The sequence below is a fragment of the Aethina tumida genome, chromosome 3 (assembly GCF_024364675.1).
Source record: "Aethina tumida isolate Nest 87 chromosome 3, icAetTumi1.1, whole genome shotgun sequence".
Classification (NCBI taxonomy): domain Eukaryota; kingdom Metazoa; phylum Arthropoda; class Insecta; order Coleoptera; family Nitidulidae; genus Aethina; species Aethina tumida.
The window spans coordinates 24,340,270-24,366,665 of NC_065437.1; the positions used below are offsets into that span (position 1 = coordinate 24,340,270).

The 26,396-nt window shown below is 28.8% G+C and overlaps 4 protein-coding genes across 11 annotated transcripts in view; 2 read left to right on the top strand and 2 right to left on the bottom strand.

Moving 5' to 3' along the window:
- LOC109608656 (CUGBP Elav-like family member 4) overlaps nucleotides 1-5,612 on the top strand; it is a 334,021-nt gene extending 328,409 nt beyond the window's left edge. For all 6 annotated transcript variants that reach the window (XM_049964225.1, XM_020025167.2, XM_049964226.1 and 3 more), the window contains 2 exons: nucleotides 1,062-1,220; nucleotides 1,331-5,612. In XM_049964225.1, coding sequence (XP_049820182.1) covers nucleotides 1,062-1,220; nucleotides 1,331-1,458 — 287 coding nt within the window. In that variant the 3' untranslated portion in view covers nucleotides 1,459-5,612. The remainder of the gene's footprint in view (nucleotides 1-1,061; nucleotides 1,221-1,330) is intronic.
- Nucleotides 5,613-6,929: 1,317 nt separating this feature from the next.
- On the top strand, nucleotides 6,930-7,429 carry LOC126264909 (uncharacterized). The gene is made up of 2 exons (XM_049964629.1): nucleotides 6,930-6,974; nucleotides 7,033-7,429. The coding sequence occupies exons 1-2, from the start codon at nucleotides 6,930-6,932 to the stop codon at nucleotides 7,393-7,395; spliced, it is 408 nt and encodes a 135-aa protein (XP_049820586.1). The 3' UTR covers nucleotides 7,396-7,429.
- LOC109608652 (uncharacterized) lies at nucleotides 7,423-7,934 on the bottom strand. The gene is made up of 2 exons (XM_020025161.2): nucleotides 7,871-7,934; nucleotides 7,423-7,805 (listed from the first exon to the last, which is right to left on the bottom strand). The coding sequence occupies exons 1-2, from the start codon at nucleotides 7,922-7,924 to the stop codon at nucleotides 7,461-7,463; spliced, it is 399 nt and encodes a 132-aa protein (XP_019880720.1). The 5' UTR covers nucleotides 7,925-7,934; the 3' UTR covers nucleotides 7,423-7,460.
- Nucleotides 7,935-12,589: 4,655 nt separating this feature from the next.
- LOC109608668 (acyl-CoA Delta-9 desaturase-like) lies at nucleotides 12,590-26,396 on the bottom strand. Of its 3 annotated transcripts, none has more exons than XM_049964305.1 (5): nucleotides 26,186-26,396; nucleotides 21,100-21,380; nucleotides 19,490-19,826; nucleotides 14,127-14,312; nucleotides 12,590-13,485 (listed from the first exon to the last, which is right to left on the bottom strand). In XM_049964305.1, the coding sequence occupies exons 2-5, from the start codon at nucleotides 21,377-21,379 to the stop codon at nucleotides 13,107-13,109; spliced, it is 1,182 nt and encodes a 393-aa protein (XP_049820262.1). In that variant the 5' UTR covers nucleotide 21,380; nucleotides 26,186-26,396; the 3' UTR covers nucleotides 12,590-13,106. The 3 variants fall into 3 exon arrangements, with proteins under 3 accessions (XP_049820262.1, XP_049820261.1, XP_049820263.1); XM_049964304.1 differs by lacking the exon at nucleotides 26,186-26,396 and adding an exon at nucleotides 25,175-25,234; XM_049964306.1 differs by lacking the exon at nucleotides 26,186-26,396 and adding an exon at nucleotides 24,404-24,508.

A 26,396-nucleotide genomic window follows, 5' to 3' on the forward strand; every position in this document is an offset into this window, starting at 1 on the left:
GAAAACGATTCGGAAAATAACATGATGTTTGTTGCTGAGCACACGATGCGAATCATTAACTGTTGTAATGTGGATTATCAAAATTATATTACAGTTTTAATGCTTAACAAATGTCAAGTTGTTTACGATGTGATTGTTACAAATTGCGTACTAAAAATGTATGTTATATGTTCGGAAATTTTTTCTTGTCAGCTGGTATTGTATTTGCTTTGTGCATGTAAATTTATAAATATTATGTCAGTTGCAAGATGTTCAAAATGTAAGTTTTATGATTGTTTGTTTAATTATCATGAAATATTTAAAGGTCTAGATTTGAACATTTTGTACGTTATGTTCTAGATATACAAGTCGGTTAGAGAAACGCATTATTATTGCACTAAATGTTCGTATTTAATAAATTTGTTATTACCTTTATTGTATCTATCAATATATATTTAAAAATTAATTATTTTTTAAATTTAACATTTAAACATATCCTTTAATTTAGTTTTTATTTTAACATGCAATTTAAAAAAAAATGAAAAATATTTTTAATGGCTTTAAAGTCAAATATGTGCTACAAATTAAAAAAAAAAAGTATAAAAGCTCGCATGGCATGACATATAAAAAATTAACATTAAATCTTGTCAACTGTAGCCATTCAACTACAACTATACATATTGATATATGAGCCCAAATTGTCTTTGAGTATACAGTGACAAAATACATTAACTAGTTTCGTTATATTTCATACATTATTCAAGTACTATGTGTATTTTCCCACGACAACCCCTAAATGACCAAATAAAATCCCAAACTAAATTCCCCCCTAACAAAATCGATGTTTAGACTGAAACTAATCGACAAAAATTAAGACAGAACCCCGTCTATATTGATTGGCATCCGCAGCCGGTCGGGCAAACAAACCGATTGTTTGTAAAGACGTTGTCATAAAACTTGACGTAACCCTTTTCCATAAACCACACTTCACCACCCCACCTCCCCCAAAAGTCGTGGGCGAATCGGCCCCAATAGTTTTGTCTCAAGGACTGAGGAATTCCTAAAAGTTTCTATTTTCCCAGGCTGTTCAATATCTGGTCCAGAAGGATGCAACTTATTCATATATCACCTACCTCAAGAGTTTGGTGATGCTGAACTGATGCAGATGTTCCTGCCCTTCGGAAACGTCATTAGTTCGAAAGTGTTTATCGACCGTGCCACAAATCAGAGCAAGTGCTTCGGTAAGGCTATACAATGCTCATTGTTGTTTTGTGTGTTTAATTTAAATTTAATTTTCTTTAAAAGAGCAGAAGTTACTTTTCCATTATACTAAAATGTTGATATTTTTCAGGTTTTGTTTCGTTCGACAATCCGACCAGTGCTCAGGCCGCCATCCAAGCAATGAATGGCTTCCAGATCGGCATGAAAAGACTAAAAGTTCAATTAAAAAGGCCGAAAGATGCCAACAGGCCATACTAACCTACGGCCAACACTTCTCCGGATCCTCAGTTCCCGGAGTGCTACCGCCAGCCATTAGTATACTAGAAAACACTTTATACATAAAATTATATATATTTAAAAAAAAAACTGGATGTAATCAAAAACGTTATATTTAAAATTTTGAAAAGTTGGGTTTGGAGCTACGGTTACATGGGGGGGATGAATGGGAAACATTTATAAAAGCAGTGGTGTCGTCTTTGAGGAAATGGCCCATAAGTTACAACATTTTCTTATATAAATTTAATCATGAACCAGGACATTTCTTTAAAGTATGTCACATATTGCATGTGCAGAAATTATCAATTTTGTAACAATTCTCTAGACCTGGCTTATGTACAATTAGAAACAGACCGTTTTTGAATGCAACCACAACATTAAACACTTAGTTTGTACGTAATTAAGTAAAACATGCCCGGTTACACTCCGAGCACCAACGCAGTACGGCGATACCTCCAGCACGCTACTCCGAGAAATTCCAAAAGGGGCTGTGATTAAATAACAAATCAGTGTTTGATTGTACAGGCCGTTTTGTCTTCTCGTTTGTGAAATGTATCTATATTTTGGGACTACTTTGTCTACTTAATTAATAAATCTATGTAAGTATGTGTAGTGAAGTAAATGTAATTGACTAAGAATCTCTTAAGGGCTGGTGGTGTTGACCGCGTCTGCTCAGTTGCCAAATTTAGTCCGGGCATGTCTCCTGTGATGCTATGCTGAAGCTAGTCTCAGCGGCTCGGAGTTGTATTCAAAATGGAATATTGCACATGATCAAGGCTGCAAAGGCTAAAGTCTACACACTTGACGCAATCAAGAAACACAATGAAGAACACAGCTCAAAGATGGTGTTCTCGGTCCAGTATTTTGTTCTCCCAATTCGTTCTAGTCTGCTTTGTAGCTTTCTGTTGATAGATATGAATTGTTTAGCTCTAATATTTGAATTTTGATGGGAGTAGCTGCAATTTTTGTCTGTGATTTTTTATTGTTTCATATGCCAAGTGCAATATCGAGACGAGTGTCTTGAGTTTCTATCAATGCAATTGAAAATAAGCTGGACTTGTTTTGGATTGTGATGATGGTGTGGCTTTTAGCTAGAGCAGCGAAGCTCGAGCATGGACTTAAAGAGCCACTGACATATTTATATATATATATATATATATTTATTTAATTATTAACAATACCTTTACAAATTAGTATAATATTTCTACTAAATTAAGTAACATAATCTTTACAAAGTACCAACTATATATTAATCTGTAAATTTTTAGGGGTAGCGATTTAGTATAGGCAAGAGGAGTGGTCGAAAATACTATAGGGTATAAATAACCATTATCGATTTTAGAACAATGCGTTCTCATATTATGAATTTTATCAAATATATAAGTTTATAATATTATATCAAAATGCAAGTTGTGCGTTGACGCCAAAAAACTAGTTGTTGAAGAGTTAGATGACGCTTTTCGGGACACCACTCTTTGGTGAACCCCCCAAGCCGGGAACATTAGTCCAGTCCTCAAACCCCACCTCCGTTACTAATCTGAAATCGACCACCCCGAAACATTAGTATTCTAAGAACGTATTTATTATATATTTTTTTGCTAGTAAAATAATTCACACAAACATGATCGAATATTTTGCTACAGTTTTTATAAATATCGGAGAGTTCGATCAATGTGACAGTTCGGTGGTGTGGTTTTAAGACTGGACTAAAACAGAGGAGTGATGAAACGACTCGGCTGGGCCACTCTAGTCAAATTATCCAGCCTCGGCTGCGTATTAGTTAATATGATTAGAATTAATTTTAGTCCTAAGACATATAATTAGTGAACACATAATATTTATTTAATCTAATGTATTTAGAACAAAAACAAACGTTTATATACTTTTTTTTGTTTTCGGCTAAGATACTATTGTGCAATATTAACAGAGATCGACTGATTCACTTGTAAGAGTTGAAACGTACTTATTTTCTATTAATTGTTTACAAAAAGAAAGGATCTTTACAAAACCAATAGGTTGCTAAACTATTTTTTTATTGTGCTATTTCTTTGTTTAGTGTTAGTGCATTCCACGCTTGCTATTGACATTCCTTCGGCGCTGGAACTAAATATATAATATATTTTTAAACTAACCCAACCGGGAGGGGCAACTCCCGAACTATCTAGTCTAATAACAAAAAAAATGCGGGAGTGGTAAGTCCGGCGGCTCTCTACAATCCCAGGGACGCAGATCAGAATCTGGCCCCTAGAATTGCAAAGGGTAGGATGAGCCACGACTCGAAAAAATATTGTGGGCTCCCCAATCAGATAAGAGCAAAAAATGTCTAAACGCTGCGAAGTGATTCTAGGATACAGGGTATGTTTTTGCAATTATTTGTGTAACTGTTTCTCATTGTGAAAGTGTGCGACGGTGGTCGTCGTGTTCTTTTTGAATTATCAACACGCTTAGACCACGTCCACAAGCGGGTCCCATCGTCGCAAAATCGACATCTCATCCCATGTTGTATATATATTGGGGTCCATTCGATTGCACCATTTTATACAAAAGATATATGGTTCTTTCTCTGTCACCGACAGGCGGACAGGAACGTATCTGTCAATCATTAATTAATCCATTTTTATATTTTAGATGCTAAAAAATAATACGCTAAAAATCGTTCACGTTCATTATCATGTTTTAAAATGCCACTTGTATCAATCAAGCAACTATTCACCGATTGATTTATCAGTCTATTTATCTGCCAATAAAATCAGACTTGCCTTAAACACTATTAAAATAATTCGCATCCATCGCAGCAAAAACTCATAATGGGGAGTAGTTTCCTTGATTGATCTGGTATCGATCTAGTCCGAAATCATCGTTATCATAAAAAAGTCATCATTATTTTAGCTATGAGTAGATCTTAGAATAGGTTTTAGTCGATTATTTTTAACGTGTATGGCATCAAATTTCGTAAAAAGTGATTGAGCACATGAACCAAAGCGGTACTCATACTCACATGTTTGACAACTTGCATAGTCTGATATCTTGCCAATAGATGTATATTTTTAAGTTTTAAATAAAATTACCCAACATTAGTATGCTGGGACCAAGTGTTTCCTTTAATTTTCAATATTCTTCTGCTTCGCTCGGATTTTCGAAATAATCTAGTCAGTTGTAATTATATATATTGACGGTCAAATGTTTTATATTGTAAATTTGATCCTCAACTATATTGTAATATAAACCTTTATATTATATCAAACATTTTTGCCATGTTATATACTATTTATTTTATTTATTTATTGAATAATTTATTTCTAGTCGTAAGTATTGTTTAACAAAGCTTTTAGACCAGGCTCTTAATTTGCATAAGGAGAGGCTATTTTATGCTTATCTACAGTATTATAAAAAAAGTGATTTAATATAGAAAAACAAGCATGAGGCGGGTGCGAGTACCCCAACTATCATATTTGAATCAATTACCATCTAGTTTATAGCCATACTCGGTTGCATGTCAGATTTATTACATTTTACACAAAATTATTATAAAATAAAATTATTATATAATATATATATAATAGTAGATAATTAAATTAAATATTTATAACCCGCTAAACTTGTAATACGATAATGTAAAAACATATGAGTAAATTAGACAATGAATGGGTGAAATTTCTATTCATGTATGAATAAAAATTATCAAATTTTTTATTTTTACACTGTCAATTTTGCTGGTGTTGTTTATTGAAAATTATTACTTTTTACATTATATAACTTTTGAAAATATCAGGTTATAATATATATTGTATTATACAGTAATATTACTTAATATTTTGACATAAGATTTGGATCAATGATCCAGCCATTATGTATCATGACATGACGGAGCGCACTTTTAATGCTCAACCATAATCTATTATTGGAAGTCTTTTAACAAGTCATGTCACTAATTATTATTATTATTATTATTACTAACTTTTGCCCAAATAAAACCGAACCAAACAAATATTTTACTATATATATAAATATTTAAGAAAAACAGATTAGAGCAGTAATTTGAGATTTGTATTGGTTTGGATTTATTTCGGAAAGCTATCCAGTTCATATGAAACTTTATAAAAGAATTATAAATTAATAAAGTTAAATATAATGCATCTGTTGTTTTATTTTCACATTTAATAAATCTAACAAATAACAAAAATTTAGAGTACATTTACATATTTTGAAGTAATGATGTATACAACTTTAATCATACTTGATCCAATTTAAGAATATAATAATATAAGATTTAAGAATATTTAATATTTATTTAAGATACATATACGTATATATAACTGTATAACATCCTTTTTAAAATGTATCATTTAATTACTTTTAAGCTCATGGATCCACTTCCAATTGTACTTCAATTTATACATGGACAGTACTCCTATAAACAAATATAATAAATACCTATGTTTTTATAGAACTCATAACTGATTACAATCGTGTTTGCACGGGTATTGATTAAAACTTGCTCTTATAAGTTTGCTTAAATCTCCAGATAAGATGGCTAGAACAATTGTAATGTTGGAATCTAGGGTCAATCAGATTAAAATCATAGTAGCCTCAATGTTGCACAAACCATCTTTTTCAAACTCTCTCTAGTTCAGAAAGACCAAGAAGTGTAAGATCAATTAAAACCACTGTAAATGAAGATCGATATTCGCTATTGAATAGGTTAGGAGGGTACTCCTCGCAACTGATTTGCCAGATAGAAGACTCTACAGAAATTCGTATTGTTCCAGTTATGGTAAGGAGACGTTTGTCAAATACATATTTTTCATTCACGAAGACCAATGCAATGCTTGCATTTGACCCACGACCATAAGCAACTGCGATTGGAATAATCAAGAGCTCATGTTCATTTGACAGAAGAATAGATATAATGATCGTTGAGTACTCACCTGGTCCTGACGAGGTGTTCCACGTAATCGTCGAAGGGTTCAAGAATTTTACCCACTTCAAAGGGGTTATGATATGAATTTTGTTATAATGATCATACAAAATTGCCCATACGATATATGTATAATTCTGATTAAAAAAAGTCTTTTATATTTTTACTAAACAAATTTTATTATTATTATTTTTTGTTATGGATAACTTACATCAAATTAAAATTCTAAAAGGTAAAATAACAAAAAATCAATGAAAATCATATTATTACATCTCAATTTAATATCCCCAACATTTGAAATGAGTTTATAACTCATCTCATCAACTATTTTATTATATTAACTATATATTTATTGTTATGTTGTTCCATTATCTCCATTATTTATTGTTACTTTTTTGAATAATTGAGAATTTTTATTCTCATAATTTAAATATTATGAGACAAAAACTGAGATAATTTAATTATATTTTTTGCACTAATATAATTTATATAAAAGAAAACGTTTACATACAGATTCTATAATTTAGTTTCAAAAATGTGTCGCTTGATAGTTTTTCTATTTACTCTCGTAGTCGTTTTGGTGAGGAAAACAAATATATCAGTATATTTATTAATAAGATTATATATTTATTTTCTAGGCTGAACAACCGACTCCTCAAATAGGTTTCCAGGCTTTGATAGGAAGAATCGAAAACACGGAATTCGTCACATGTTTTAAAGAAAACAAAGTAACAAAAGAGGAATTAAAATTAATCACGATCGACAATTTGGATTCGCTTGATCACAAATACTATTGCCTCTTAAAATGTTTGGGTGACCAAAGCCACATTATTAAGGCGGACGGAACTGTTAACATGGTTTTGTTCAGAAAAAGAGAGAAATTACCCAAATTCATAGAAACTATTGAAAAAAGAGTCGATAAGTGTGTGGAGGAAGCTGGTAAAATACTAACTTGCCCAGACGTCAAAAAGTTATTGCTTTGCAGGAAACAACTTATGTAATTAGTATAAGTAATAAAAACCTTTTAATTTGTTCATTTAATTTATTAAGTGTTTTCTTTAGGACATCAGTGTTTAAAACAATCTGCTATTTGCTCCATATCCGCACAACTTGAAATCTTCACCTTCTTAATGCATTCCTCTATTTTCTTCTCAAATTCCTCGTTAACCTTCGGCGGCTTAGGCCTTTTGTTGAATTCATCAATGTTAATGGAACCGTCTTCGTTCAACATTTTTCTCTTTTCCGCCATACATTTAAAGAAACACTGGACATTTTCACTGACCTTGTTCTCTTCGAATGGTTTTATTGCTTCCAACTCGCTTTGTTTTACTCCTGACGATGTAATGCAAGCAGCGACACCTTCTTCACCATCCAACAGGGCAATGAAAGGTGGAATAGGTGGAGGAGGAGCCTTTACGTATAATTATTAAACGTTTATTTATTCTACAACAAATTCTAAAATTTCTAAATACTTACAAGAACTCCAACTAGTCCAATGAAAAATACGCACGTACTCAACATATTTCTCATAATCAGAGCAGTTAACATCTGGTTTTAGGTAGGTATTTATATGATACTGGATTTTTTTATGTTTTATACTTCCTGTAATTATTTTTATATTCAATTATGTTGAAATTAATAATCATTGCCATGCACAATTTATTTCTCACAGGGATTTTCACAGCATATCATCAAAATTGAAAGTAAAATGTTTCTAATTTTAAATTTATAATAATCAAAGAAAAAATTGACAAAAGTTTTTATTAGCGTAATACAATCAGAAAAGTTAATAATATCCTAATAATTGTCTCTTTGGCAATATATATATATATATATATATATATATATATATATATATATATATATATATATATATTTATATTAATATATATATTTATATTAATTTTTTCCAATTTGATAATTTGGACAAATATTAAGACACTATAAGCGGGTCGGGTAAAAATACCCGTCTCGAGAACTGTTGATTGTTAGCTTTTTGAATATACGTACTTTAAAAGCGGGGTGAGATAATTTTACTCTATTGGTTTACATACGGAACTGAAAGAATTATCTCTTATTTTTTGTTATCATTCAACAACTTAGTTTGGACTATTTTGCTGCCCGCCTATAGTGTGTTAATTGAAATACATTTGAAGGATTATACACTAGTAATAAAACAAAAATTTTCATGGATAATTATTTATTTTCAATATTTAAGCTTACATAAATCATTTAAAAAATTCTCAGTTTCTACTAGGAGGTTTAAAGCACTCGTGGAGCTTCTTCATATCGGAACATTCCTTAATAGGATCGACGTTTTTGATACATTTATTTAATTTTTCTTCCATATCTTTTCTAGGATGTCTAGATTTAGGTAATTGATTCAACTCTTCCAAATTTACAGTTCCATCCTCATTCAAAATGTTACTTTCTTCTCCAACACATTTAAATAGGCATAATAAAGATTCAGATACATCAACTTTTGCCCCTTTCAGATTTTCTAATTCTGATAAATTAGCACCCGTGGCATTAACACATTTATTAATGACTTCTTTGTTAAGTAGATTAAGTGGGAATCCAGGGGGTGGTCTATGAGGCACACCCTTAAAAAGCTTTGGTGTAAAAAATATATATATATAAAAAAATGTACTTACTAAAGTTGATACGACGATTCCAAACAATAACACCAACGACGGCAACATTTTCAGTAAATGTATTTCATTCAAAGTTCATTGTATATTTATATATAGTAGTTTTAGCTATTATCTATTGAAATTACACATACTTATTTTATCGTTATTTTTTTGAGATGGAAAAAACGTTTAATTGTATTAAATATTTTCATATTAGTTAGTACCTCAATTTGTTTACAAGTAAAACCCAATTTTAACATAATATCCATTTGATAAATTGATTCTTAAAGTTGGGAATAAAAAGTAATCATATTTTTTTACAATATATTTATACATATAACATAAAACAAATATTAATAAATGACACACATATTAAATTATCTTAAAAAATTCCAATATATTTTAGTTATAGTAATTGTAAATTTAGGATGTCAAAAATATTTTAAAGCACTCATAAATTTGTATCATATCTTCACAATCACGTATTTGTTCAACATTCCCAAAGCATTCCTCAACTTTCTCCTCAACATCATCTAACATATCTTCAGGATAAAAATTATCCAGGTCTATTTTTCCATTATTGTTCAACAGTTCTGTTTCTTCACTCAAACATTTTAGAAAGCACAGAAAGTTTTCGCTAGGTTCTATTTCTGGATCCAAAAGTGTATTCAACTCATCAAGATTTAGTCCCGAAGAAGTTTGACATAATTTAACAGTTTCGTTGCCAATTGAGTAGAAAATTCTGTTAAGCGGTACTGAAAGTTGAGCCTAAAAATATTTTTTATTAATACAATATTAATTTAAACGTTAAAACATTAACATTAATGAAAAGGAAACTAACAACCAAAATCTGCACCTCCAACAGCATTGTGAATGTCATAATGTATTACTGAGTAATTTATGTACATAATTTTATATTTGTATAAAAGGTTGATCTGGTTCTGTGTTGATTAGCACATAATTAGATGTTTATTTATTCCGCTTTTGTGTCGATTATTATAATAATAATCATAATTTTACGATGTAAATTTGGAATTTCAAAATTATTGTTTTATTTCATTTATTCAAGTGGCCGATTTAAATTACCAAGTATCAAAAATAATTGAAACTGCATATATAATTTTAAAATAATGTATTTCTATGTATAGCTAAAAACTGAACAAACTACATTTGTATAAAAATATTTTATTCGTATTAACATAAAGAATGAAATTAAAAATGTTTTTTAATTATTCCACATTTGCAAGTAATATTCTTTATTTCAAATATAATACACAATACATTAGGTTGCTTAATATTTTTTTTACGATTCTTATTAATTATTAGTATTTTGGAACTTTCAACTAGTTTAGTAAATTTTAAGATTTCAGAAGCTTAAAGTTTTTAGTTATTTATTTGAATTTTGAAATTTCTATTGTTTGATCGGTAGTACAACAAAGACCATCGTTTGTGGCCAGTTTAGGACTGGTAGAATTTTTTTTAAATCATATCATAGAATTTTATTTTCTTAAAAAGAAGAAATTTATAAGATATATAGATTTCAACAAAATAATTATTAATAAAAATAAACATATTATTTATTCAATATTCTTTATCATTCATCACAGCAAAACCATCGAAACTGCATAATATCCATACAAGTTTCAATCTTCTTTACATTTTTTAAACAGCGGTTAAACGTAACTTTCATAGTATCATTAATATAACCTAATTCAAACTTGGCCTTAATTTTCTCCAAATTCAAAGTCCCATCCGCATTTAAGAAGCCGCTTTTCTCACCCATACACTTCAAAAAGCATAATAAACTTTCACTAAATTCTTCATTATTCGGGGGAATAAGTTTCCTAAATTCTATTATATCTACTCCGGAGGATGAAACACATGCCTGAAAAGTTGTGTTATCGCTGTCGAAAAATGGTGGTAATCCAAAATTTTCATTAGATTCGGCCTGCAACAAAAACTTTCTTTGTACACTTAATTGAATTTCCTTTTAGTTACTTACAAGTATGCCAGAGGTGCTGATTATGAAAACACACACTACCAGAAACATTTCAGTTGAATTTCTGTTTTCTTTTCATGAATAGATATGCGGATAATTTCCGGAAATTATTGTTTTCAATCATGTATTCATTCTTTACTAACCAGATTGTGTAGCGATGTACGAAACAATAATGTATTGTCTAATAAAATATGTTTTCATATAAATTGCTTTAGAGTCCTGGTAATTTTTTTCAATGAATAAGTTACAAATTATCATTTTGAAGGTTAACGCGATAAAATTATGTGTGAGGCAAATTATTCACGCCTGTGCTATTTATTAAATTTGTAAAATCGTGTCAATGCTTCCGGCCAAATGATCACGTTTTAATATTTAATTATAATATATAATACATGTTCAAAAGCAATGGATATTGAAAAAAGAATGTAAAAATCGTGTTGTTATTGAATGTTTATTATTTTATCTTTTAGATTGTTTAGTTAAGTTCTCTCTTGAAGAAAAATATTATTAAAAATATACAGGTCTTAATAAATTTAATTTAAGTTGTAGTGTATAATTTATTACGGAAATTACAAAAAAAAAACGCAAAAATACAGAATATAAATTATAAACCCAAAAAATAATAATAAAACGTAAAGATTCACCAAAAATGTAGAATTTTCTACATTCCAAGAAAATTACTAAAAACGTATAAATTCACCAAAATTCCGATATGATCAAATGACCAATTACTTCTCATTCTCATGTCAATCACACACTGATCATGCACGATCACGCATTCATCACATGTCAATGACGCATCTACCACACATCATCGATCACGCGTCTATACACTCGATCACGTGCCAATCACACACCAATCACGCATCAATCACGCCCCAATCACGCATCAGTCACGCGTATACCATGCACCATCACGTGTCAATCACACACCAATCACATACGGTCACATGCTAGTCACGTGCATATCATCACATGTATATCACGCACGAATCACGCACCCACTACCAACACGTGTATTATGTTCAAAGAAATTTTAGAAAAGTCTACAAGTAATTTACGTTCAATTAGAAATTAAAATATTACAGATAAATTTTTCCCTTGCTCTTTTGGAAAAACAATGCACACACTCGTTTTTCGATTATATTCAGCATTTTTTTTGCAATAACAATCCTTAGTAAATGGATAACATATTGGGGAATTGCGTCTTACGATGAAATGCAGGACAATACAGAGTGTGATCGTGACCGTCCGGTCGTCAATAGACTGGTACACCACTTATGCACGTGTAAATCTCTCTAAAGGGGGCTGCGATAGAAGATTTGAGGTATCGCCATAACATAATTGAACTTCCACCGTGTTTCACTCTATGTATAATACACTTTTGGTGTCATTTTCTCCTTGTAGGATTTTTAACATAAGCAGACCATGATTTTTTTATAAATTAAATTTAGACTCGTCACTAACAACTATTCATGAAACATTTGAATATTATTTTAAAGCCATTTATTAACTTTTTTAAATATATAACATTTTGTAACGTATACATAACAAAAAAGTATATTAACAAATAAAACAACAATATATAATATATTTCAATAAATTAATTTCGAAAACAGAAAATTTAAATAATTTAGCCCTAAACCTAATAAATTATTAATCGTCTTCAATTAAAATATATTTTAATGTAAATTAATACATAATTTTAAAAGTATCACACTACATAAGTGAATCAATGTAAGAAAAATATTTTATAAAATATATAAACATTAATTCATAAAATATTATTCTAGTCTCGACGGCTTGTACAACGATTTTAAAATATGACTATTTAAACTGGACACAAACTACTAATACATTATCGTTTACGATAGGTAACATTGTGTACATAACCGATGAACATCGATTAATACGGATTACACTGGCTCGGTGGTATGTGGAGCGCATGTTTTACATTTACTGATCAGCGTGAATATATTTACATGAACGAGCCTAAGCGTAAACATCACTTATAAAAGTAACCTAAGAACATTCATTAAAATATAAGGAAGTGACTTATAAACAACATAAAACCGTCATTTTACGTCTCCTTTAGCTTGTTAAATATTCTGACGTCTTGTTTTTCCTCTTCATTCATATCCTTGTCACCCCAACCCCAAATGGCGTCACTGTGATCGTGATCGTGATCATGATGCATACCGTCGCCCACATCTTTGGCTTTTATAGTACCGTCTCCGGTACGTTTTATGCGTTTCTGGATTATTTCTAAGGAAGCCGTTTTGAGATCGTAGGCCCAACCAATCTTCGACATCAGATCAATGAACGAGGTAGACCAGTTGAGGCGGTAATTGCCCAGTTCCGCCGCTTTGTAGTCCCAGGGGAAGACGTGATGGTAGTTATGCCAACCCTCACCGAAAGCCATGAACGCCACAAACCTATTTTCGGTCGGTTTTATTGACCTGAAAACAAACAAAAAAATCTTAATTGTGCAATCATTTAAAATAGAATGTAAAAATGTAATCATTTAATTTGTAATTTAGATAAAACCAATTAATTTCTCTTAAACTGTTGTTTGCCAATGCTCAACGGAACAATTTGAAACAATAATCCGAAATGTTCAGGGTCAGTGACTTATAAATGTTGTATGTAATCTATTACATTCTTATTGGGCATTAATGACAAGTTAGAAGTTTAGTTTCAAAACCAATTAGACACAAGAATTACATCCAATTGCAATTTCACTTTCGTTTCGTGCGCACTGCAAATTTCTATTGCATTTAAAGACAAGTTATTTTATAGATTCCCGTTTCGAACGTTTTCGATTGCATCCCATTCTAGGGGGAATAAAAAATCCTGATCACTTTCCCATTCGACGTGATTTATGCATAATGATAGTGGCGTAAATGCCAAATCGAAACTCAATTTCACTTTGTTGTTAAAAGTTAAGCCAATGAGAAAATAAAATAGTAAAGGTTACCACAATGATTAATTTTATAATTATAATAGTTACCATAACGTTCACTAAAAATTAATCTTAATATAATGTAAATTTGTGACACTTTGGACATATGTAATATAAAAAATAATGTTTTTTACTTACTTATCATATGGTCTGGTTCCCCAAATGTGGGCAGCACTATTTACCAGCCAAGTACCATTTAAGCACAAGGTATAACGGAAAATAACGGCGGTGTACCAAGCATACCACCAATTCTCTCCCCAATAGTACCAGGGGATGAACGCAGGAAAGACGAAACAAACAATAGGCATCAACACAAGATAGAATCTGGAAAATAATTAGACAGTTAATTTAAACACAGTAATAAGAAATAGACATAACGAAAACGATTTTATATACAGATTAAATATCGACACTTTGTATAATATCCTTTTTGTTTTATATCTTTAGCCCTCCGTGGTATAGATTCGACCATTAACCGAATTATATGATGTCTTTATTCCTTTAAGTTTCTTGGATATCTCTCAAGAATTCAATTTGTAAAATTTTAGATATTTAATGTTATAAAATTATAACAATTATGTAACTATTATGCAAAAGTTTTTGAATATAAATCGCTTGTCATTTCCACTATTGCATGAAACAATTTAAAATGACGTGGTCATTTTGTAATTATAAAATATCCAACTAATATTACATCTCCCAACCAACATTACAATCGAAAGTGCATCAAACCATTTTCAAATAAATCCAATTTGTGCAGCGCGAATGCATTTCACTTTCACTATCTGACTGCTTTCGAAAAGAAAGCCAAGTCGATGTTTAAGTGTATTAATGAAAAAGTGTGGTCAAAGCGACGAAAATCACGAACTGATGTATATAAGGAAACGGCAAAAATAATCTGGGTTAATGGGACTAAAGGTTACCATTCAGACCACTGATCCTCCGAAATTTAATAAAAAGAGTGTCCATTAAAGAAGGAACAAAAACGTATCTTAACATTAATATCTATCGTTCTAGGTGAATAACTACTTTGCGGGCCTTCTCATGAATTATTTTATTTTAAAATAATATTAATGTACTATTGTTGTTTCATACAGTATTATAAAAACTACTATAATCATATTTATAAAATGTTTTTTTTCTTGATTAGAATTTTCCAGTTGTCGATTTTCTTCTTTCAAGTTTTTCAATTCAGGCTTTTTTTTGGAGATACCACTGGGTAAGTTTATTTAAATTTTTTAATAATACGATAGACGATTAACTTATCTAGCAATAAACTCTTAGCCATCTCTTCATGTTTCTCACGGTCTTGATAACTCTGAATTATAATTTTTATTATAGTTTCACTTCGACCAATAATTAAATAATTATAAGCAAAAGACCATTAGTAAATAATCGATTTTCACAGAGAACAATTAAAGTCCATGATAAAGTAAAAGCTTATAATTTTAATAATAAATAGCTATAATTTTGTCCATTGAAAATTAAAAAAGTATTCAATTTTTAAAATAATAAAATTAGATTGACCAGTTGCATAGTAGATACAACAACGACATGACCACTACTATATCTATTCTATTTACTTTTTCACCATAATATCTGAGTAATGCACATTATTATTATATTATAATTCACATATTAACAGGATACTCAATAATAATTTATTTCATTAATGAAGACTGACCTAAATGTACATCTTAGAGAGTCCAGGACAAAAACAGCAACATTTTTGCAATTGACATTACCAGACAGTATTTATTTATGCAAGGAAATTACTAGGTATCTATTTTAATTGACCGGAAACTCATTTATTGTAGTAATAAACTATGACTTGTTACAGTCGCAATGATAATAATTAAAAAGTCTTAAAAATTAAAATATTCACTACTAATATAATGGAAAAAGTAACAATCAAAATATAATATTAAATTCTAAAACTGATAACCATTTTACCGCATTAAATTAAATTATTACAAACAATTGTAAATCGTGGAAGGAGAATTACTGTAAATTAAAAAAAACAATGGGGTAAATATGTTGAAGTTTATTTTATTTCCCTAATAAATAATGTATAATTTTCACTTGTATAATTAAGTTAATTATCTATGAGAATATATTTTTGTATTTTCCATACCAAAACATTTAAAAGTGAAATTGGAACATAAATTAATTATCCTTATCTGTAAAATGTCTCTTCAGATGGTTGATTTTTTTATATACACCGATTAGAAAATCGTTCTTATATCAACTAGCAAATATTTTTTAATATTTATGTTCAATGTAAATGTTCAAAATCGCCTTAAGTAACCATAAATTTATTTATATGCAAAATGACAACCAACCCACAAGTTATAGTTTAAAACAATTTCCCATTTGTTTCTTACTGATATTGTAGCTTTCATGCTGTTATATTAAAAGTGGGTGTAAAACAAATTAATCAGTGACCAACCCCGTTCGGTCTCACACAAAAATTAACAAATGAGGCTATCGGCTCAGTGTTTCATACTCCTTGTTATAATCAATTATGAACGAACAATTTAGTATAACTTAGAAAGCAACGTTAATTAATTCTATGTAGTTAATATCAAAGGAAATAAACATGTGGTACTGTCTAAAAAATTGAAACGAAATAAATTGGTTAGTAATAAGAACACAATCAGACATAACAATGTAAAATGCAAATATGTTTGCCAAACGCCATTTTCTCGACTTTAATTGTCTACTAAATCCAACTACAATTATGTCACCAGATGTTTCAACGTGATTAAATCGTTAAAATTTTATTCTTTTTTAGAAATTTTATTGTAAATAGTATTTTCAGCAGACAATTTTTTTCAATATACATAAAGAAGTCGGCAAACATCCCAGACTTTCAAATCTCGGTTAAAGATTCACATGTTATTTAATTTATTTGATTATTCCTGAAAGATACTGTTAATTATGCTACACATAAAGTAAAAGCTCAATTACAAACTTGAAAGTAAAAATACTAAAATTTATAGTATTAAACTAAAGTTTCTAAACAGCAATTCAGAATTTATTATAGTAAATTGCACTAATTAGTTGCCATGTTCTGTGTCTAAAAATAAATATTTTTAAAATAATTAATAATCACCACAATACTCACAGAATAATCTTAAATAGTGAACTAATATTAAATAATTGTACATAAAACTGTTGGAAACTTCACCTGTTTCATTTTATAAAATTTCTCCCAACTATTTTCTTTAATGGTTTCGTGCTTAATTTTCACTGTAAAATACACATGCACATTTATCTAATCGATATGTTCAGACGGTTACCATTAAACTGATAAATAAATTGTTTCTAATTAACTGCAATGAGTGCAATTAGTGTCACTTTTCCCAAAGATTTATGCATTAATTCCAGTATTAGTTAACAGATTTTAATCTGCCAATAGTTTCATGTAAAGTTACTGACTAAACAACGTAATAATTTTATGTGATATTATTTTTGAAGTGTAGAGAAAATTTCTGATCGTTTAAATTAAATGTTGCAGTCTAGGTAATTTGTATAATGTTGTCGTTTATGAGTACATTTAAATAAAACTAAAATTTATCAAGAAAGTTATATCTTGTGTCAAGAAAATAGTTTTGAAAAGTGAGAAAGCAAATAAATTACAAGCAACCGCACTTTGGATACGGTATCGTGCTAATACATACGACATACATTGAATGCATTGTCTTTTAAATTAGTAATGCAATTTTCGTATGTTTACATACATACTTTTTTTAATACTTAATGGAATAAGTTCATTAACTTAATTACTTGTAGAAGTGAATTTGTAGAAATTATGGAATCAAATCAGTTTTAGATTATTTTATAATCTAAAATTATGCAACAAAAAAATTTTATAGCACCATTGGTGGTAGTAAATCCTAATTGTGATACTTGAATGGTCTTTCCTTTCTATATTCAAATATTTTATAAGTTCTTATAATTCCAATCGGGATGAACTGAAGTCGACAAACTGAGCATCAAAATTTTCTTTATATATCTTGAGAACCTTTCCCATATTTTTTATTAAAATCTTTTTATCAAATATTTTAAAATAGAGTAATGAAGAGACGTTAAACGTCGAAAAAGTTTTTAATGTAGATCACCTCAATTCAATAAACTGACCATCAAAGTTTTCTTGAGAACCGTGTCCATATTTTTATTAAAATCTTTTTAGTGAGTATCTTAAAATAGAGCGATGGTAAGAATCTATAATTTCAATATGGACCATCTCGAGTCAATAAACTGACTATCAAAGTTTTCTTTATTTTTATTATTATTATTATTATTTTACTATTTTTTGTGAACCGTTACCATATTTTTATTTAAATCTTTTTATTGAATATTTTAAAATTTGGTGATGGTAAGACCATAAGATTGAAAAATTAAAATCCTATAATTTCAATGTGGATCAACTCAAGTTAAATCAATAATGTGACCACCAAAGTTTTCTTTATTTATTATTATTAAATCTTTTCAAATAAAGTTTTGTTAAGACGTTAAATATTGAAAAAAATAAAAACCTAATGTGGATAAAATCAATAAACTGAACATCTTTATTAATCTTGAAAACTTGTTTCACGTTTTTTATTAAAATTTTTTATTGAATATCTTAAAATAGTGTGATGGTTAAACGTCAAAATGATAAACCACTACAATTCCAATGAAGACAGAAGTCGATAAACTTAGCATCAAAATTTTGTTTATATCTTTCCAATCTTTGTATTGTATCTTTTAAAATAAAGTGATGGTTAAACATTGAGAGTTTATATTTTTCTAACTCCATTTTGATTGGAATTATGTCCTACCACAAAACAATTAGAAGTAGTGTCAATGATTGACATACCACATTTTGATTATTTCATCACCATAACGTAATGATATTTTTTGTTTTATAACGTGATTGACCACTTTTATGTTTCTATTAACAACAAATAGAGCATAAACATCAAATTAAATAGCGCAGAAACCAAACTGCTTCATTATTCCATTGTTATATTAAAAACAAGAACGGAATAGACATCCAATATTCAGAGTTTGAATAACTTTATTTATTTAACATAAAATTTCTTTGACATATTGCAAATGCATAAATAAATGGTGTTGCCCAGTATAAAGTAAAAATGCTAAAAAAATTGTATATATATAAATATATAAAGGAATATATCGATCACGGATTAATAATCTGACTTATTATATATAATATATGAATTAATTAAGCTTGTAGATAGAAAATATGAAAATAAGATCAGACTAACACCTATGTCATGCTTCAATTCTCACAGAAATTGCACATCTTTACATTTACAACATTGCTGTTTACTACTAGGCATTTCGAACCGCAACCTGAAAAATCATCTGAACTATTCTATTTCTGAAACCTGTCGCACAATAATTAATGGTCTATTAGTAAGACCCGGCTTTCAATCCGACTGATTTATTTGTGCCGGCAAAAACTACAACTTGGTAACGTAATTACTCACTTCTTCTGGAACATGACAACCGGATCGGCCTCTAAATCACTCAAGTCCACCGTCTTTCCCTTGATAAAAACATCCTTGTGCTTTTTCAACATCAGCCATCCCATGTGGGAAAAGAAGAAACCTCGTTTGGCATTGTGAGGATCCGCGTCCGTGTCCGTGAACTTGTGATGCACCCTGTGATCTCTGACCCATTCGTAGATGTGGTTTTGGAACGCCATTGTCTGGAGGAAGGCCAAAATAATTCTTAGGGGCAGTTTCGCCTTGTACGTTCGATGGGCCCACAATCTGTGAGCTCCTACTGTTATTCCTTGGCCAGACAGGATTATTACGGCGAGCACTGAAAAGAAAATTTTATTTTAATGACATAACAAATTAACTTAAAGTGATCAAAGAGATAACACTTTTATTGTAATTTAAATAATATTTAATTATTTTTCATTGTAACTACTTTCAAAGCTTAACCTATGTTAAAGAGAAAATATCTAACTGTGTTTTAAATCTAATGTTTTTAAAGAGAAAACAAGTTTAATATACAATAAAAATTCCTTCACAAATAAATAAATCATTATAACTATATTTAGAAGCTGAAAACTAAGTATATTACTAGGCTTATTATGAATATCTATACTGTATATACTTTTCTGTACATGTAACAGACAATTATTGACTCAAATCAATTTATATGGAGGAGATTTTAATGTGCGATCAGATAACGAACGTTTAATTATAAATCCTGAGAAAGTATTCATAATGATAACACAAGTAGAAACATATCAATAATATCAATAATCAATAATAACAAGAGTTTAAACCTAGAAAATATTTTTTGTATTGTTTAATTGATAGTATAATGTTTCAAAACAAAACTATAATCTGCAAATAGAACACTACAATGTTAATAGGAGGCTTACTGATATAATATCAATAAAACTTTAATGAAGTAATGAGCTTTTAAATTTTAATGCTTTAATATACTTAATTAAGTGAAAGGCATGTTATTGTTGGCAAAATTAGGTCGATACCACACAGGAAAAATATTTTTTTTTAAATTTTTTTAAAGTTTAATATTTATAAATTGTAATAGGTTGTAGAATATATCTTCGATATCTTTATCTAATTATAATTAATTCATTATAAAATTACATTATACTTATTAATATTGAATAACATCCTGCCATTTTTATTATCTCGCAAAATCATCTTGAATTTCAATCGATTAATCAAGTTAAATAGAACGTGAATATGTGATATGTGTTCACATATCAAACTAATTTCCGTAAAATCGACCTATCAATTTAATTTAATTGAAACGTCTATTATAAACAAATGGGTCAATTATATGAATCGAGACGAATCGACATAAATAGATGAAAATATTATGTCTTGTTAAATGTTTAATGAATGTAATTAGGGAATCACGAGAATTCGCTGACTTAACTTTTACTGAATTAAATTGTAACAACTATAATGTATTCACATAAGGTACGAAGAGAAGTAATCAGCGGTCACGCGCAGTACACGAACCAACCCTTTCGAACCGACCAATATGAAACGTGTTGTCCATCGGATCATCAATCGATCAAATGAAATTAAATAAAATGTTATCTTACCCCAATACACAGTTTTAAGCTGACAGCCATTGAACAGCAAATATAATCCGTATAAACCAAACGTGTGCAAGTAGATAAAGGCTATCACATTCCTCCAAACAATTTCCCACTTGTATTTGGGCCCAGTAGATTGGTTAGGTTTTCTGGTTTCGGTGACTTTCACAATTCGCGGTTGGGGTTGAGAAATCGTCCGGTCGTGGTATTCCACCGGTTTGCTGATTATTTGGACAGGATCCGCCGAATTGCCAAGCATTATGTTGCCCAGTAAATTCGGTGCCATACTGCAACAAACAAAATGCTCATCTAGGGATGCACACAAACATATTTATACAAAATAGTAATAAAAAAAGGTGAGGTAACCTCAATTAAACTAATAGAATATTCAATTTATAAAACTGATGTAAGTATTAATTATGCACATTTTTGAATATAATCTTCCGTTTATAAGCAGTTAGTAGTGCAAGTAATTTGCTTCGCTTACATACAGAAGTTAATTGTACTTGATAAGATAAAAAATAATAGGCTAATTATGTTTTATTTCGCTGACAACAGTTTTGTAAAAAGGACTATTGTTTTTTCACACTTGTCTCTCAAACATGCAAATTTATCTTGTAATAAAGCAAGTTTGTTATATTTGTCTCCAATTAAAAAAAAGTTGCCTGTTTAAAATTTTGACTAATAGACAATGAACATTCCGCTTGGTACTCCATATAAGTTTAGAATGTTTGTAAAAGTAGGACACTCAAAACATTTTATTTTTCAGCTGTTTAAATGTTTAAGAAGTAATGAATTAATTCTCTTCTTGAACTTGATCCGGTCGTTAATCACGACCCACTATTTAAAAGTATAAACCCACTTTAGGACTGATTGTAATTGCCGAGTTTATTTTATACATTGTTTAAACCATGACAGATCCTTTCTAGGCAAGGGTAACCTTGTTTCCAAATGATAATATATCAATAATTGACCATTAAGTCTCTGCTAATAAAATAAATTAAAATGTTATTTGCAACAAATTATCTATGGTGTTAAAAAATCACCAGTAGGTGTAATATTAAATAAACATTTACTCATTAATATTTTTGTTTTAGAGCTCACCTATAAATAAGGTAAAATTATTTAAATTTGTTATTTATAAATTATTTAGCTAAAAATTTTTGTTACAGTTTATGATAAGGTGGTATGTGGGGTTCAGTTTAATTTATTTTTGTTATTGACCTATTGAAAATGGTGATTTGTCTTGTTTTTGGCGACTTATATCCCTGTTAATTAAATCTCAAATTGTTGATCAACTTTGTCCGTTCTAACGAAAAAACTGAGAATATATAAATTTACATCTGTAGTTCTATAAAAGGTACGATAAGAGTTTATTAATGAAATTGAATTGAAAATTAAGATCTATTGTTGCATATAAAAATTTTATAAACTGATAAAAAACTCTATTCGAAGTGAATAAAATGTTCATTTTTAGGTAGACAAAATGTCTGTACAATACTATAAGGGGCTTTAAACTTTTTAAAATGTTTCTTCAAAATGTTCTATACTTAACTTTATAATATTGTTTTATTTATTAACAAATTTAAATATTTTTAAATTAAAAGTTGCCAACAGTACCAAAACTCTTAAGGAAACTAAACGAAACTTAAAAAGTAATATCCAAGCTTTCAAATTATACTGTAAATTTTATAGAATTTTTCTTATCAAAAAAAAAAAACAATTCAAGTATAATTGAAATATTCTGAGCATTAGAGATATCAAATTAAATATTATTTTTGTCATTATATACTCTATATATTTACCGTTTCCCTTAATACGGAGTTAATTATCTATCTGAAATTTACTATAACATGTCAAAAATCTGTTAAAAACACAACAAATCAGTTCAGTTATGAATATCAAATTTTTGTTGTCAACAGCTCAATAACCCTAAAATTACCCCCTTATAGCACAGTCTAAAATTTTGAACTTGGTATGAAATTTAGTTTAAAAAAAATATACTTGTTTAATAAAAATAGGTTAACGGAATCAACGTTAAGAAGAAGTTAATACTTAATAAATGTAACCTGCTGCGCATTTTTTACTTTCTATCCCCACTTATAACTCATTACATTATATTTTATATTAGCTTCTTCTCAGCACTAAATTTATTAATTGCAAATTTTAATTTGCAATTATATATTTGTTATATTTTTTTCTAGTTTACTTTCCACTTTTTATTTTTATAAATTATTGACAAAAAACCATATTTATAGTTAATTACCTATTGTGTCTAAACTTACCAAAGTAATTGGTAATTAATTTTTAACAAAAATCACAGATCATATATTTTATTATATTACTTTCCAAATACCATATTTTACTACATAAATATATGTAAATAGTGTTCATGCATATATGTGTAATATAGTTTCCATGATTATTCAAGTACAATATAAATTTGGGTGCACCTATAATTTAGAAGTAAGTGTGCCACTTACAATTTCGTAATAGAAACTAAAACGGAAAACGGTACCTGGACTACAGTTTTGTATCGATAGTAAAAATTGGTGTCAATGGGTCGTCTTTAAGATGAAAGTATTTTAAATTATCTCACTAATTAAGAAATATATATATATATATATATATATATATATATATATATATATATATTCTCATAACGTAAAATAATGTAAATAATATTTTAAATGAACAAAGTAATTAAATAATAACTAATGTTAAAATAATTTACTCTCAATATAAAAACACTGTTTTCCAAACCGGAAGATCTTAAAATCTGACTTTAAGAAACGGTACCTGCCTAAAGTTGAAAGTATGTCATGGATTTCGTAATTCGTCAATTTTATACCGATATAAAAAAGGATGTTAACGGGTTGATGGTTAATAACAATTTTTGAGGTGATGAAAGTATTCGTTTCAACCCACATTTAGAGTAATGCAGTATAAAAACAATCAAATTATTCCTCAGTTAATGTCAATGTAAATATAAGATATAAAATTATATATTCAAAAAGTTGTTATACTACGTAAAGTTAAGTGGTAATACTATAATAAATTATGTAAAATTAATCGTAGTTAACAGAAACGAATATTTAATTACAAACGTAAATAAATTATACACAATTACACGTAGGAAATCAGTAAGAATCGTTTAAACGCTGTGCCAGAACTTAATTGCCAACATTATTTATTAAACGCAAAGTACAAGCTAACACCACTAGTGCTTTAATTTATGCGTGCAATCGCATCCTTTCCCATTCAAAACGAAACATGCTTTGCCCAAGATTTGACATCCATTTTTACTAACGGTATGCTAATGGCAATGTTACGAAATGTCTGACACACTTTTCATAGGAAATCAGGTACCATTTTAAACTTGAACTTGGCTTCGAGCTTTGGAATCTTTTGATTCAGATAAATGACCTAAAAAGAAAGTCGAGAAAATTATATTTGTATTCAATAAGTCACGGACATTATAATACAATTAATAATTATTTTGATTTTATTTTATTTCATTATATTACGTTTTAATTTAGTAGTGCTACTTAGAAGTAAAATTGCAGTTACAATACTATGTTATAAACCGTTTGAATTTATTTATTATTTGTGAATATTGTCATTTTATCACTGCATTATACATGTTCTTCATATATTATAATAATTAAGGAACTAATAATTAGTAAATTTTTAATTAATAATAAGAATTTGGTACTTTTTATTTCTGAGCAAAAAATAAAATATAAAATAACAATAGAATATTTATTAATAATAACTACATCGTCAAATTGTCATGAAATAAATAGCTTTTACACCGTTTTATAGAAAGTCATCTTAAACAATACCTATTAACTTTAAAACGAATATACAATTGGAAAGTATGCAAAGGTTCAATTAATAAATAAGTACTGTCAACATTTGAAAGAAATTTCAAAAAATATAGTCACCAATTAACTACATTTACAGTGATTAATAACACACACATACAAGGTATATTTTCTCTTTTGGATTTTTAATAAAATTTCTCCCATATTTGCATGAATTTAAAATTTCAGTTAAAATTAATATAAACGGGAACTACCTTTTTTTAGACTCCATTTGCACACTATCACATTTGTTGACTGCCATTTGCACTAATAATTTACAAGTTGTTAGTTTTTATCAGTTTATATAGTTCCCGCAATTATTAAAACAGTTTAACTAGTCGATGACGTAAAAAATTTTCCTTTCGATTATTTTCGTCTGTTTATGTGAGTAGAAAAACTTTAGAGTTATATGACTTATGCTCATCAATAAATTTACAGAAAAAAAATATTTTATTACATACTCTTAATAAACTACATAAATTTATAGTAAGAAAGTGACAGTAATAATTTCTATAATCTATCGTACATTTATATATTTTCAGAAAATGTGTAATTTCTTTTATTTTATTAAGTTTTACCATAAAAGAAAACAATAAAATATTTATTTTACTGTCTTTTTCCATATTAAGAGACAATAAAATGTATATGGACTTCTATTAAAAATTTTTAATATAATAAGAAAAAGGTGATAGGAATCTTCAAAAACTAATAATGTAACCAGTGGTATTAATAACCGTAAAAGAACAAAGAATAAAATAAAAATTAGTTTCCGAATAAATGAAAAATGAAGTTATTTTCTAATTTTAGTTGTTGAGCTTGTAAAGAGAACATATATTGAATATTTAAAGCTATCTTTTATTTTGTACTTATTACTAAAAAGATAAACTGGCTATTGAAAATAATAAATATCACAAATTAATATCATTTTAAACAACTGTTATTATGAATAATGAGAGGATATTCTTAATTTAAGAAAATTTAATTTTTTCTATTTCTTTTCATTAAAAATACTTCGACATTAAAATACTTAATTTAAATGGTTTTCCCTTTATATATCTGCATCTATAAAGAAGTTTAATATGTCTAAAATTTCTGACACTGTAATTGAATTATCTTGTACATTTAATAACATTAAACATAGTTTAAATATGTGTTGCCATTTTTGTGAAAACTGTGATTTTCACATTAGACTGGGCCAGCACAGTAAAACTAAATAATCATCATACCCGGATAGAGAGTCGGTGGAAAGCCAAAAGGATCCTCCTCAACGTAAAGTAAACAATCACAAAAACAAGTCACTGAATCTGTGCGCAGACTGGATCGGTTCCGTTGACGGTGGTGGTGGCACAAACGGCACCAGGTTCACGTACGGAATGGTCTGCCGATCAATTAGTCAAACCACTATATAGCAATGAACTTGGCAGTACCGAAGTTCAA